General features: G+C 39.5%; 1 protein-coding gene across 1 annotated transcript in view; it reads right to left on the bottom strand.

The window, feature by feature from the left end:
• The window catches only part of FBXO36 (F-box protein 36), a 99,994-nt gene that overhangs the window by 40,653 nt on the left and 43,406 nt on the right, over window positions 1–15,935 (bottom strand). The window contains exon 2 of the mRNA XM_041767712.1: window positions 1,012–1,120. Coding sequence (XP_041623646.1) covers window positions 1,012–1,120 — 109 coding nt within the window. The remainder of the gene's footprint in view (window positions 1–1,011; window positions 1,121–15,935) is intronic.

Consider the following 15,935-nt stretch of genomic DNA (forward strand, 5'->3'; position numbering starts at 1 on the left):
TGCTTCCAACTAATTCAGGGGTACAGAGACTTTGTGTAGAGATTTTGGCCACATTTTGAGTATCATTGAAGCCAGGTTATAGGTACATGGGAGTTTGTTAAAAAAAAAAAAAGTTTGCTTTTTATTTAGAATTTTCATATTGTGAAAGCAAAAAGCACAGGGAAACTGGAGAGCAATTTGTCTTTAGCCTACATGCTGATTAAGATTCTTCTTAAAAAAAATTCTTCTGAAGCAAACCTTGATACTAAAAAGAAATAGTAGGAATTTAAAAAAAAAATTTTTTTTTGAAAAAGAGAAAGAGAAAGAGAGAACATGAGGGAGGAAGGGTAGAAGGAGGGGGGAGAAGCAGGCTTCCCGCTAAGCAGGGAACCTGACCCTGGACCCTGAGATCACAACCTGAGCCGCAGGCAGACGCCCAACTGACTGAGCCATCCAGGCACCCGAGGAATGGTAGCAATTTTAAATGACTGCCAAAATGCATAAGAGTTCAAGGATTTGATAATTTGATTACATTTTCAAATAACCTTTTATTTTTAACTAGGGGATCCCTGGGTGGCTCAGCAGTTTGGCGCCTGCCTTCAGTCCAGGGCGTGATCTTGGAGTCCTGGAATCAAGTCCCATGTCGGGCTTTCTGCATGGAGCCTGCTTCTCCTCTGTCTGTGTTTCTGCCTCTCTCTATATATCTGTGTCTCTCATGAATAAATAAATAAAATCTTTTTAAAAACATTTATTTTTAACTAAAGGAAACCCATTTTAATGAAATGTTATAGGAAAAAATTATATTTATGCAATTTAAGATTATTAATGGAATTGACATATTAACCTGAAATCTTAAACAGTGGAAGATTTTTCCCAAGAGAAATTTCGGGATATGTTAACTATCTTCGGTCTTTAGGTACATCATTACATATCAATATTTCAAACAATGATATGCTGGATATTTCTGGACAAAATCTATCAGTAATTAAAGAGAACTGAGCTAGTAAGTACCTAATGTGCTCCCTTCCTTACCTTGAAGATGGGAGTTCTCTAGGAAGGCTCCATGAGAATCTTTTGTTTCTCCGGGCTTTGCTGATCGATACTCACTCCTCAGAGAGATCTTCCACCATCTAAAAATTACCTGCGATTGAATAGAAGGGGATAGGAATTACAACTGATTCCAATATCAACAGTGACAGTTTGGTCTGGGATTTCAAAAAACCACTGCAGTGGGCACATGTGGCTCTGTGTCTAACATCAGCTGTAACTTTGCAATCTGGCATCACTTCAAATTAGAAGTGAGGTCTGTGCATCAGTGAACATCTTCCTTAGAGATTAGGGTCACAAAATCAAAGCGCTGGAAGGAATCTTAAAAATCTGTCAAGTCAATTGATGTTAACATCACGCAGGCTCCAATGGCTGGCTGGCTCTTGAGGATCTCTGTGAGTAGACATTCCGTAACTTGGGGAGCCGGCTCCAAAGCAACTGCTCCGTTCTCTGCCTCCCTTCCTGTCTACTGGGCAGACACAACAAGTGGATACTTTCTTCATAGAGAACGACAGTTCCATGGCCAGGACCAGGGAAAGCACCATTATGCTTTGTCTGATGCATACAAGTGTCACTACACAGGACACTTCTTGTAAAGGATCTGCCAATGGTCCGTTTGGCCTCTAGAAGCAAGTTGGGTTTCTCCCAAGCAAACCTCATTTCCATGGTTATGGGCTGCACGTTAAGTTCTATGTTGATTTCATGACAGTGTCAACTCCTGGCCCTGACCAGGAGCCCCTGAGGCTTATCCAAATTTATCTCAGGTTCTTCAACCTGTAATGGAACTGGGTAGTTAAGTGAGATGACAAAGCTTCCACCAAGTTGACAAGCAAACCAGATTCTTTCGACACTTAGATGAGGGCTACGGGGGAGGAGATGGGTAAGGGGACAGTGCAGAGAAACCGGTCGGCTTCCTCTCTCACTAGCATCGCCGTGTAAGGCTGCAATTATGGTCAGGAAGGCTCGGCCTAAGGCAAAATCGCTAAGCAGGTGAAACTTGTCATAGATCCTCTCGTTCTTTACTGTTTCCTCTCCCCCATTCCCACCCACTCATTCTTCCCTGGGGTCCTCACAGGTCCTGGGTATGCCTCTGTGGGCCACTGCCCTGGTCCCTCCCAGTCCTTTGCCCCGTCTCAAGGCCCTTCTTGGTGTTGTTCTGGAAGCCCTGTAGCTTTCAACTGACCAATTGCTCCTCACTTCTTTCTCCCTGTTTGGAGGCCTGAGCTTCAACCAGTTTTCCTCTCCTTGTAGAGCTGCCTCCCTGTGTCCCATCATTCCTGAGGCTCTTCTCCTACCCTTCACCCCTTCCTTGATATCTAAAAGATAACTGAACTCTCAGGGCTCTGGACCGTTTCTACCATCTTACCTAGCATCCCACCCAACAGAAATTACGTTCTTTAAAGGGTTACTGTTCATTTAGGATTTGTGATGATTGCTATAATTGTGGGGAAAAGAATGTAAGTTACAAAGCTCTATAAAGAAAAAAATAATAATAAAGAAAAAAAAACAACAACAAAGCTCTATAAAGTCTCACAAAATTGCAGAAGCTCGTTCCTTTCAAAAAATCCCTAACCTGCCACTTTTGAGGTTCCTGAGCAGGCGCCTCACCCAAATTCTCTTCTTAAACATCTTTCTACCCCATCTCCAAAGAGGGGAGGGTGTATTAGTCTCTCAGGCTGCCATAAAAAAAGACTAGGGACTTAATGACAGAATTTATGTCTTCACAGTTCTGGAAGCTGAAAGTTCAAGATCAAGATGCTGGAAAAGTTGGTGGTGTCTCCAAGGCCTCTCTCCTGGGCTGGTAGATGGCCACCTTCTCCCCCGGGCCTCACATGGCCTTTCCTCTGTCCCTGTACATCCCTGGTATCTCTGTTTCTTCTTTTTTATTTTTTTTCTTTTTAAAGATTTTATTTATTTACTCATGAGAAACACAGCAGGAGAGAGGCAGAGACACAGGCAGGGGGAGAGGCAGGCTCCATGCAGGGAGCCCAGGGTGAGACTCGATCCTGGAACTCCAGGATCACACCCTGGGCTGAAGGCAGTCGCTCAACCACTGAGCCAGCCAGGCATCCCAATCTCTGTCTCTTAAAAACACCGATCACATTGGATTAGGGCCCCACCTTTCTGACCTCATTTAACCTTAATGACCCATTCAAACATGCTATCACCAAATATAGTCACCCTAGGGATTAGGGCATCAACATAAGAATTTTAGGGGGACACAATTTAGTCTCTTGCAGAGCTATCTGTGATAGTACCTGTTAGTGTATCTATCTGAGACACAGGGGCATCAGTAGAAAGAGCATTAATTCTGGAGAGAGACAGAGCTTTGCTATTTAATCCTTCTATTAGACATCATCGAAATTAACATTAAATATGATAAATATTTCCTTTCTATTGAATGACGATACCAGGCAATCTGAATCTAATGCTGTGTCCTTTGCACGACATGATCTAGAACTTTTAGAACTAATTGGGAGATCAGAAACAATTTAGTTCATCCCTAGCAACTCATACAAAGGAGCAAAAAGTCTCTAAGAGGTTAAGTTAGAAGGAGTGGGTTGTCCCTCCCTAAGATCATACCACCAGGGGGTGTGTTACAATGAAAGCCAGTCTCAGATTGAACTCTGCCACAAGAAAGACACCACCAAGCAGCCACCACAAGAGTCCAAACTACATTTCTGGACGCTCAACGGAGTCCCCTCCTTGACATGCACTTGGGCACTCTGCGGGACAGGAAAGTTTCTCTCCGGGGCAAGTGCACCTATATTACATGACATAATCAGCTATCCTTCTCGCCAGATCAAGCAACTAAATCCCTGGTTAAGTGGAGGATTCCTGAGCAAATGGAGTTCTAGATGGGCACTACTCCAGCAATGTTGTTACTGAGCTTAAAAAAAAAAAAAAAAAGGCAGAGATGTATACAATTGTTGAATCACGGTATCATATTCTTGAAACTAATATAACACTGTGTGTTAACTATACCGAAAGGAAAATAAAATAAAATAAAAATTTTAAAAAGAGAAACACTTGTACAATCTGACTTGTCTCATATCTTGCACATTACTCATTTTATCAGTGAAAAATTATTTCTGACATTCATTATACTAATTAATTAACCCTCTGGTACTGATTTAGAAGGCAGTATTTGAAGTGCTTGCAATAATGGCCTCTAGAGGGAGGATCCTCGGGGCACAGACTCAAGTTAACTTGCACACAGATAAGCATCCTACTGGCTCCTCTGAGGTATTTAAAGTAAATTACTGAGAATATAACACTTGCCTAAGGAAAGATGACTGGCTAGAACCGGAATCCAAGCCTCTTTTCTTCTAACTCATAAACACAGGGTTTGTTCTGAGGCACAAAGCTTTCTTTAAATATGACCTTTATGCTACAGGTCAGCAGATCACCTCAACAGAGCAGACCGCAGAAATCTCATATTCAGAATTACTACCCAGCCTTGTCAAGACTCATCTATTCCCCATATACTATACTTATTAAGTTAGAGAATTATTTTCTACCACTTATTGTCTCTCATATTGGTAAAGCTGTGTTTTGGTTTTTTGTTTGTTTGTTTTTTAAGTGACAAAGCCTAGTATTGATAAGAACAAGGAAAAATAAAAGGCATTAATAATCATTGAGAGGTACCATAAATTGGTTTGGCAATACCCATTAAAAACCTTAAGTTCATTCATACCCCTTGACCCAAACATTCTACCTCTTAAGAATTTATCCTCAGGAATTTTTTAGAGATGTGTATAACATTTTTAATGAAGGATAGTTGGAAGAAAGGCAGGCTGGGACAAGGGGCCACGCCCTTAATGGATACTACCCTTAAAGGGACTTTACACTACCCTGGAAGGAGCCCTCCACCCTTTCCCAAGTGATAGGTAGATGACAAAACCTGTTCAGATGACAGGCGCATGGAGGGTTAATCGGATTAAAACAGCCCACACTAAAGAGCCTATAAAAACCAAAAATAGAAGATCTAAACACCAAATCAGTAACCTGCTCAGGTCCTTTCCCTCTTTGGGAGCTTTGCTCAATAGCCTTTGCTTTGCTGACCACCACTGTTCATCTGGTCTACCTCTTCATTCTAAGCAGCGTGACCAAGAACTGCAGGCAGTAAAGGAGGAGATATCCTGTAACATTTTCATATATTTGTCATAGGTTAATTATGACAGTGAAAAATCAGAACTGACCTGAAGGTTTGATAGTTGGGACTAATTAATAATTATGGCATGTTTAGCTGATGGAATACTTTGTGGCCAATAAAAGAATAGGTGAAGAAATAATTTAGAGTAATGTTAATGATCATTTGTGGAAAAGTTCAAATGTGTATACACCACTAACCCAAATACTGAAAGGAAAACACATATGCACAGGGAAGAAGCATCAGTGGGGCAGTAAATATAACTGTTTCACATGACAGATACAGCTTGAAGGAAGCCGAGCCAAGAGACATCTCCCAAATATTTGTGAAGTAGGTAGGTGCTGGGCAGCCCTGGTGGCTTAGTAGTTTAGCGCCGCGTTCAGACCAGGGCGTGATCCTAGAGACCCATGTCAGGCTCCCTGCACTTTCCTTCCTTTCCTTAGCCCTCTTTTCAACTATTCCTCTGACTGTGTCCTGTCACTCAAATTTTAAACTGATACGTTTTGTCTGATGAAGGAGTGATTTGTAAGATGACACGTTTATAGGGACTGTACCAAACACCAACAATTGAGGTTATCTGTAAGAGAAGGTTATATATATGAAACCTCTGTTAACTAAGGGCAGGAGCAATGAAAGATAAAAGTCAGACATGCAATGAAAGAGAAAAAAATGCTACTTGTTAAAAAGTTTCTTTGATTGAAAATATTTCTGCAATTTTAGGGCACTTGCAAATCATCTTGTTAATATGGATCTTGTTAATATGCAGATTCTTATTTAGTACTCCTGAGAACTGAGTATGCACAAGACCACTTCTCTGTGTCTCTAATAAATGGATAAAATCTCTAAAAAAAAAAAAAAAAAAAAAAAAAGGAAGAAGAAGTAGGTGTTAACTATTCTGGTATTAGCTCATCTTAAGTCATATATTCACATATAGTTTATTGTTATGTATTTATCTCTATTTTGAAAACCTTAAAAGTCCACAAATACTGCTTTAAACATCATTCTTATTTCTTTTTTAAAGATGTATTTATTTCTTTTGGAGAGAGTGCATGCGGACGCTCACACATTGGCAGGGAGGGGCAGAGGGAAAGAATCGCAAGGAGACTCCCCACTGAGCACAGAGCCCATGCAGGGCTCCATCCCAGGACTCTGAGTCGTGACCTGAACTGAAATTAAGAGTCAGAGGCTCAACGGACTGAGCCACCTGGGCGCCCCAAACATCTTGTTCTTGTTAACTGTGAATGTTTTGTTAATGGACATGCCTGCAAGGAGAGCTGCAGAGGAGTTTGCACTGTTTTTACAAGACTGTTGAGATTTGGCTGGAGCATGGGCTTCGCTGTGCTCTCCCCAGATCTCATGAAGCTCCCAAACACCTGTGAGCCGGTACACGACTCTTTATGAATGAAGAAACTGACCCTTGACGGCTTAGATACCTTGTGTCTTCTCTCCTGTCACTGGGGCATCTGCTGACCTTGCCCGGTCTAGTTCTCATGCATTGGTTCATACTTGGTTCAGGAAGGCTGGGCAGTGAGCCTCGTTAGAGGGTACACACCATTATTTGGTATCTTAGTAGAACATTGGTAGAATTATTTTAAAGTTTTTATTTATATTTAGCATATTTTTAGGTTTCTTATATATTTCCAGTAAATCTTTGTAATGAACTTGGAGATTGAGCTTACTTTTAAAAAGAGAGGTCAAAGGTTTCTCATGAATCCCCTGGCATCTCTTCTTTACCTGTTATGAAGGCAAGATGATGGGGCATATGTTGTTCACCTGGTGAAGGTCCTAAGTGTTAGATCCTTTTCCCCATTGGACCAGCAACTCACTAGACAGCCCTTGAGGGGACACTGGGGGAATAATATGGGCCCCACTGGACATCACAGCATCTGAGTATATTTGGACAACGCAATAACCTGCCCTCACCCCCATGGTTGAGATTGTGCTACTCCCACCACTGCCCCAGCTGAAAAATCCTGCCACTGGGACAAAAAGGCACAGAGTGTGATTAGATGGTCTGGGTTTAAACCCTGTTCTCTGTCATTTACTTTGGGCAAATGTCATCTCTTTTGGTCTCAGTTTCATCTCCAAAATGGAAATAATGAAGATGGCCCCTCACTGAGTCTTGGAGGGATGACATGAGATAAATCCAAAGCACCCAGCCCAATGCCAGATATGAAGTGTGCCCCAAAGAGGGAGGTCCTTGCCTCTTTCTTTCTCCTTTCCCTCTTGTTCACCGGCTGCTCAGTCTTTCACATCCATAACAGCCAACTCACTCAGCCCCTAATACCAAATATCTCTTTCCTCATCAACTATTTAACAATACTTGATTCCTGATCACATTCTTTTTTTTCTTTTAAGATTTTTGAAATTTATTTTTTCACTGGAGACACAGAGAGGGAGAGGCATAGGCAGAGGGAAAAGCAGGCTCTCTGCAGGAAGCCTGATACGGAACTCGATCCCATTTAGTACTCCTGAGAACTGAGTATGCACAAGACCACTTCTCTGTATCTCTAATAAATGGATAAAATCTCTAAAAAAAAAAAAAAAGGAAGAAGACCCCAGGATCACGACCTGAGCTAAAGGCAGGCACTCAACCACTGAGCCAGCCAGGCGCCGCTCTTGATCACATTCTTGGTTGTATTCTTCAAAGGCATTTATTTCAGCTGTTGCTCTTACCTGGTGTTTGACTTTTTAATCATCAATAATCATTAAGAATTGCATGCTTTTTGCTGTATTTCCTCAACTGCATAATTAAGGAGCGTCATCTATCATCTATGCAGTTAAAAAAACAAAGTTGCTCATGAAGTGTTGGAATGACCTGCCAGATACCACACACTCCATGGGGGACTCCAAATCTAAGCGTCTAAGAAATACGTTTGTAAGTTAGTACACTGTTTCCGCTTTCTCTTGCAGACTACTGTTATTCCATTAGATCAAATTTCTCCCTGCTTTGGAAATCACATGTAAATTAGGGGATTTCACAGACTGGGGTTGAGATACTGTGTCACGGAGAGTTTGTGGAATCAGATCTTTTATTAGGGGAAAAAAAGGATTTTGTTATCTCAACAGCCCACTGAGAAATGGAGAAGTCAGGACTTCAAGGTAAATTCCGCATGTAACTTTACCTTTCTATGTTACTCCAAAGCTCACAGAGCATTGGTTTTCCAAAAGGTAGAAAGACGTTATTTTTTAAATGAATTATGAAGATAATTAATTTATTTCACCTTATTTAAACTAACAATTATGATGGTTTTGGTGCAAATTCACATCATATGTGTTCCTCTCTGTGTCTGTGTTTGGTTCAGTTTGTCTAAACACAGCAAAACTTAGACTTGCAACTATCCAAAGTTTTGCTCTGAGATGGTAGTAATTTTGTACATTAGGAATAAAAGCAGCATCAACTTCATCATCATCATTATTTAGAGAGAGAGGAGACAAAATCTCAAGCAGGCTCATGCCCAGCGCAGAGCCGGGACTTGAGGCTCGACCTCCCAACCCTGAGATTATGACCTGAGCCGAAATCAAGAGTCAGATGCTTAACTGACTGAGCCACCCCAGTGCCCCAAAAGCAACATTATTGATAATGGAGAAGATGAGTTTGAGGCTAAGAGGAGAATGGAATAAACTGAAATTTATAAGAGCTGACTGCATTGAAATATTTCTTCAAGGCAGCCCGGGTGGCTTAGTGGTTTAGCGTCACCTTCAGCCCAGGGCGTGATCCTGCTGGAGACCTGGGATCGAGTCCCACGTCGGGCTCCCTGCATGGAGTCAGACACTTAAGTGACTGAGCCACCTAGACGCCCCAATACAATGTTTTTTTTAATCACTTATTTTCTATTTATTGAAAGGCTCTTTTATCCTTCATTAGACATGTATTTTATTATGTTATTTTTAGTATTTGTATGACTTCATTAGTTTTATAAATTATATTGACACAATATATGTATTTTGTTCATTTCAATATAATAAATTTACATCGTCCCTGCCTATACTAAAAAAGGAAAATATAGGGCAGTCTGGGAGGCTCAGTGGTTTAGTGCTGCCTTCAACCCAGTGATCCAGGAGACCCAGGATTGAGTCCCACGTCGGGCTTCCTGCATGGAGCCTGCTTCTCCCTCTGCCTGTATCTCTGCCTCCCTCTCTCTCTCTCTCTCTTTCTCTCTTTAGTGAATAAAAAAAATAAAATCTTAAAAAAAAATAGAAAATATAAGTGGAATGAATAGATGAAGGTATTTCTGAAACTTCCCCAGATTCAGTCTGAATCTTATGGATCACACTGTGGATGTGAGTCTTCAACATTTTACTCAGAATATTATCCTCTGTGACATCAAGAACATGATGATAAAACAGCAAAGTACTGAACTCTTAAGCTGACCTTGGTTGTTTTTTTTAAGATTTTATTCATTTATTTGAGAGAGACGGTGAGCAAGAGAGCCAGCAGGGGCAGAGGGAGAAGGAGACTCCTCACTGAGCAGAGAGCCCAATATAGGGCTCGATCCCAGGATCCTAGGATCATGACCCGAGCAGAAGGCAGGTGCTTAACTGACTGAGCCACCCAGGTGCCCCAAGCCAAGCTAGCCTCCTTTTAATTTTTACTTTGGGAATGCTGTAAACATCTCAGATTTACTCCTGCTTTCTCATAGCTTCTGGATTTTCTTCTAAGATGCTGCTTTGATGCTTGGCTTGGGCTTCCACGTTGTTTTCAGTTTCTGAGTTTAATGAATAACATTTCCATAAATGTTTGTGTACTGGTTTTTGCCCTCTTTTACTCCTAGGTTGTTAACCACCCTCCATTGGTTAACAATTCTTCATAATGAACTGTCCCTGGTAAAATAGCAGAATGGTTTCTGTCTCCTCAGTGGACCTTGCTTGGGATAACTGATAGGAATCTTTTGTCATTCATTATGTAAGGCACTTGGTAAGATTTTTTTCTGGAATTCCTTTTTTTCCAGATATTGGGTGTCATGAACTAATTTTTTAATTTTTCCCCCTATTTTCCACCTCTTACCTTTGGTTCTTTTTTTCTAGGAGAGTTCCTCAATTTTATCTTCCAACCCTTCTGTTGAGTTTTTCACTTTTCCTATCATATTTTTTTATTTTCTAAAAGCTCTTTTTAATTTTCTGAAATTTTTTATTGTGTGCTGTTCTTGTTTCATGGCTATAATGCCTCTTCTTATCCTGCTGAAGCTATTACTGAGTGTTTTCTTTTGCCTGTGTGCACTGTCTTTATTTTCTCCAAAATTGTATTTCCTGGATTTTGGTGGTGGTGGTGGCATTGATGATTTGTTTTGGCTTTCCACAAAAGCCTGATAACTCTTAGCTGTCCATGTGCATTTAGGAATGGGTGCTAGGAAGTTGATTGGAAGTTCTGGCATTTAAGCAGGGCTTGTCCAGAGGAGGACTTCATTACAGGGTGATCTGCTGGGGCTCTTCGGTTGGAGGATTCTGAGTATGACTATCTTTTGATCTCTTCACTTGGCCTAGTCCGATTCTCCAAAGAAGAATCTTCTAGCTTTCTGCCTAGAGGGCATGAAACTGGCTGCCTGCAGTATCCTGTGAGCCTTGGGAGGCTTAGAGTGAGTCTCCTAAATCAGTATGTGGATTTTCCTTTAATCTCTTGCCATATTCAACACTGAGTCCCTTTGTCCCAGTGACCTGGGGTCCTGAGGCCACAGTATCCCTCCATATCCCTCTAGAGACCAAACTTCCAATCTTCTGGAGTGTGAAGCAAAACTGCTGCTGGTTGTGCAGAGGAAGGGAGGAAATGAAAAAGCTGGTTCTAACCACATCTCAAACAAAATTTTAATCATTCCTAGTGTTTTCAGGTTCTTCTTTACCCTTGCTTTCAAAAGAACCTGTTTCTGCCCATTCCTGAGCTTCCCTACTCTGAGTTTCTGTGGCACAAATCTGATTGCTTCTTGACTTGCTCACCATAGCTTAGATTTCAGCTTTCTTGGGGCTGTTGAGTCAGTTACCAGTAAATCATCTGCCTTCTAGCATGCAAAATTGTTGCCTTTCCTATTCTCTTTGTCCTTGTGGGTTTATGTTTTAGAAAAATCCTATAATTGTCATTCTAGTGGTGTTGCCAGAGAGATATAATAGTTCTTTAACTAGAAGTTGTACTTTGTGTATTCTTAAGATGTTTAAAATGCCACCATAGAGAATCTGTTATACTATATTTCTCAGTTCAATTTAAATACATACAGTAATGTAAATGATTGAGTTGGTAGTTAATATTTAAACTTAGGAGTATCTGTTATCTTTATAATGATTTTGAGATATCTAAAAGAATTTGAGCTATATGTTTACATTTATTTTATTACAGATTTTCACATACTTGGTTTGATTTTGTTAGATTTGTAATTATGCCTCTTTAGATTTTAGAAATGCTTGAGAAAATCCAATACACTAAATTTGTGGTATAGATTGAAACATTTAAGATGATTTAATTAAATTTGTAAATAGAACTTAGATTTAAGAGAATTAAATGTGTTAAATTTATAAGTTCCATAGCTTTGATTAATAATTTCTAAAACAATCTGATTAAGTTTGTAAACAGTGTTTAAAAATTTAAAGGATTATAATTTGTTGACTATAATAGGTTCATTTAAGGTTCATCAAAAGATAACAAAACCGGGACCGCCTGGGTAGCCCAGCGGTTTAGCGCTACCTTCGGCCTAGGGCCTGATCCTGGAGACCCTGGATTGAGTCCCGCATTGGGCTCCCTGAATGGAGCTTGCTTGTATCTCTGCCTCTCTCTCTCTCTCTCTGTCTGTCATGAATAAATAAAATATTTTTTTAAAAAAGATAATGAAACCGAGTGTTTTGAATTGTCATTCAAAATTACTTGATTGGGAGCACCTGGGTGGCTTAGTGAGTTAAGTGTCTGCCTTGGGCTTGGGCCATGATCCCAGGGTTCTGGGACAGAGGTCCTAGTTGGGCTCTAAAAAGCAGGGAGCCTGCTTTTCTCTCTCATCCCTGCACATGCTCTCGCTGACTATCTCTGCCTCTCTTTCTCAAATAAATAAATAATCTTAAAAAAATTACTTGATTTACAATTGAATTTACTAGGTTTGTACTTGAAAGGTTAAAGAAAAATAGGTTTTTAGGGAACCTGGCTGGCTCAGCTGGTGGAGTGGGCAGTTCTTAATCTCAGAATTCTGAATTCAAGCCCGACATTAGGCGTAGGGATTATAAATAAATAAACTTTAAAGAAAAATAGGCTTTTAATTTTTAACTTTAATTGAATAGCAGTGATAAATACAAATAACTATAATAAATTACAATATTTGTATTAAATTATAAACTATTTAATGTAATTGTAAAATAGTTTCCTAAATGAGATCACAAAGATGGATTTAGGTATTTGGGGACAACTGGGTAGCTAGCTATTTGAAAAAAAACTGATTTATCCCTAACACCAAGATAAACTCCAAATAAACAGATCAAAGATCTGTGTAAACTCCAAACACATAAAAAATGAGACCATACACACACCAAAAGGAAAAAATGGTAATTCCTTTATTATCTTTCTCAAAATCCAAAAGTCATAAATTTGAAGATTGATAAATTCAACTATATAAACATAATAAACTTGAAAACATGGTAATTTTTCAAGCAACTTTATTCATAACAGCTCTGGGTTGAAAACAACCAAAATATGCATCAACTGGTAAATAGATAAATACATACAAATGACAAAATATTACTCAGCAATAAAAATAACTGCTGATACATGCAATCACATGGTTGAATCTCAAAAGAATTATGTTAAAGTGAAAAAAAAAGAATTATGTTAAAGTGAAAGAAGCTGGATATAAAAGGCTACTGACTGTATAATCCTGTTTAGGATGCATTGGAAAAGGCAAAACAGAAATGAGGTGAGTGGTACCAAAGGGATGGGTGTGGGACAGGGGGAATGACCACAAAGGGACATGAGAGAAATCTTGGGTTGATAGAAATAGTCTCTCTCTTTACTACGGTGCTGGTATTTAATTTGTCAAAAATTGATGGTAATTTTTACTATCTTGAAAGCATACCTTGAGAAGCCTGATTTTCTTAGAGTTTATTTTTTTAGTAATCTCTACACCCAACATGAGGCTTGCACTCCCAACCCCAAGATCAAGAGCTGAACGTTCTCCTAATTGAGCCAGCAAGGCATCCCATAATAAGCCTGTTTTAAAAACAAAAACACATCAGAAAAAGTGAAAAGAAAAATGATGAACTGGGAAGAAACATCTGCAATTACAATCATGACAAGAGGCTAATCTCCCCTAAAGAGTTTGTAGAAATACAGAAGTGGCCAAAAAAAATTGATTTTTTTATTTTTTTATTTTTTGGTATACCTTTTTTTTAGGTTTTATTTAAATTCCAGTTCATTAACATACAGTGTAATATTAGTTTCAGTTGTACAACTTAGTAATTCAACACTTCCATACAATACCTGGTGCTCATCACAAGTGCACTCCCTAATCCCCATCACCTATTTAACCGAAACCCCTCCCACCACCCCATTGGTAACCATCAGCTTGTTCTCTATAGTTATGAGTCTATTTCTTGGTTTGCCTTTCTCTCTTTTTATTTTGCTTCTTAAATTCCACATATGAGTGAAATTATATGGCATTTGTCTTTCTCTGACTGACTTCATTTAGCATAATACATTCTAGCTTTACCCACATCATTGCAAATGGCCAGATTTCATTCACTTTTACGGCTGAATAATATTCCATTGTATGTGTGTATGTGTACAAATTAATTTTTTAAATGAGCAAAAGAGGGATGCCTGGTTAGCTCAGTGGTTGAATGTCTGCCTTTGGCTCAGGTCATGATCCTGGGGTCCTGGGATTGAGCCCCGCATCAGGCTCCCTGGAGGGAGCCTGCTTCTTTCTGTCTCTGCCTCTCTCTCTGTGTCTCTCATGAATAAATAAATAAAATCTTTAAAAAAACCTAGGTAAACTAATATAATAAATGCAAAAAATAATACTGTAAAATGTATTATTTTAAAAATAATTTTAAAATACCACGTTCTTCTTAGAAAATGGTACAGGAACCAGGGGATAGTATCATACTGAGCATGATTATGCATGCTTTTTTTATTATTATTGGAGTGTAGTTGACATATAATATTTCATTAGTTTCAGATGCCCAACACAGTGTAATTTTATACATTATGCAATACTCACCAACTGTAGCTATCATGTCACCATACATTATTACAATATTGTTGACTATATACCCTATACTGTACTTTTTCATCTCTATGATTCATTCATTTTATTACTAGAAATTTGTATCTCTTAATCTACTTTACCTATTTCACCCATCCCTCTACTTACTCCCCTCTGGCAAGCACTAGTGCTCTCTGAGTTCAAGAGTTTGTTTGTTTTTTAATTATACATCCTTTAGGAGAGCCTGCGTGGCTCAGTTGACTAAGTGTCTGCCTTCAGCTCAAGTCATGATCTCAGGGTCCTGGGGTCAAGACCCACATAAGGCTCCCTGCTCAGTGGGGAGTCTGCTTCTCCTCCCTTGCTGCTCAAGCTCATGCTCTCTCTCACTCTCACTCTCTCAAATAAATAAAATCTTTTTTAAAAAATAAATTATACATGGGCAGCCCTGGTGGCGCAGCAGTTTAGCGCCGCCTGCAGCCCAGGGCGTGATCCTGGAGACCCTGGATCGAGTCCCACGTCAGGCTCCCTGTATGATGCCTGCTTCTCCCTCTGCCTGTGTCTCTGCCTCTCTCTCTCTCTCTTTCTCAATAAATAAATAAAATCTTAAAAAAAATTATACATGCTTTTAATATCATCCTATTTTCCTGCTGAAATCTTGGAATCAGAATTCCAGATTGTGGTTGATTAGAAGCTGTTATTTTAACTCAGTAAGTCACTGCAGAGGTTGTAGCTTTTAGTTTTGCTTCCTCTCCTTGGTTTTGAGGTCCAGAGGTGCAACTTTAAGCAGTATTCTATATAGAAAAACATTCTACTATAATAAAGCAAATTGGAGGTCCTACAGAACTCACAATGACTGTAATTTTCTTCTTATCAAGCATAAAGACCTGGGTGTTTATACCCCAGGCACAATATCACATTAGGAAGATTTTCTGAAAGCAGAACTTGCACAAGATTTTGAACAAAGGAGGATGTGTAAGAAAACTACACACACTAATGATAAGAATCTTTCTAAAAGAAAATGGACAGGGCACCTGGGTGGCTCAGTCAGTCAATTGTTCGACTCTTGATTTCAGCTCAGGTCATGATCTCAGGGTTGTGGATGGAGCCTGCTTAATATTCTCTCTCTCCCTCTAACCCTCTCCCCCCCAAAAAGTAAAAATAATAAATTGTTAAAAACAAAAACAAAAACAAACAATAAGCAAAATCCCACATAAGTTCTTATGATTCAGGAGAAAAAGGTGATATAAGCAATAAGAGGATAAAACATATGTAACACTAAAATGGGTAGGACGTCACTGACTATGTTCCTACAATGTGAAGGCACAAAGTCAAAGGTGTCCAATCAGTTATTTGGGACCCAGAGGGACATTCCAGTGTTAGGATTTAGTATCAGTGTGACCTTGGGCCAGTCTCATAATCTCTGTCTGCTGCTCATACCAGTCACAACTTCTGGGAGGATTAAAATGAAAGGATACATATAAATGTGCTTAAGCAGAGCACCAGATAGGTTTTTACTTTCCTATTCTATCAAATTATCACTGGAATTTGTTTACATAAGAGGCCAAAAATACAGATGCGGTTCCCTAGGT

This window comes from Vulpes lagopus, chromosome 8 (assembly GCF_018345385.1).
Source record: "Vulpes lagopus strain Blue_001 chromosome 8, ASM1834538v1, whole genome shotgun sequence".
Taxonomy (NCBI): domain Eukaryota; kingdom Metazoa; phylum Chordata; class Mammalia; order Carnivora; family Canidae; genus Vulpes; species Vulpes lagopus.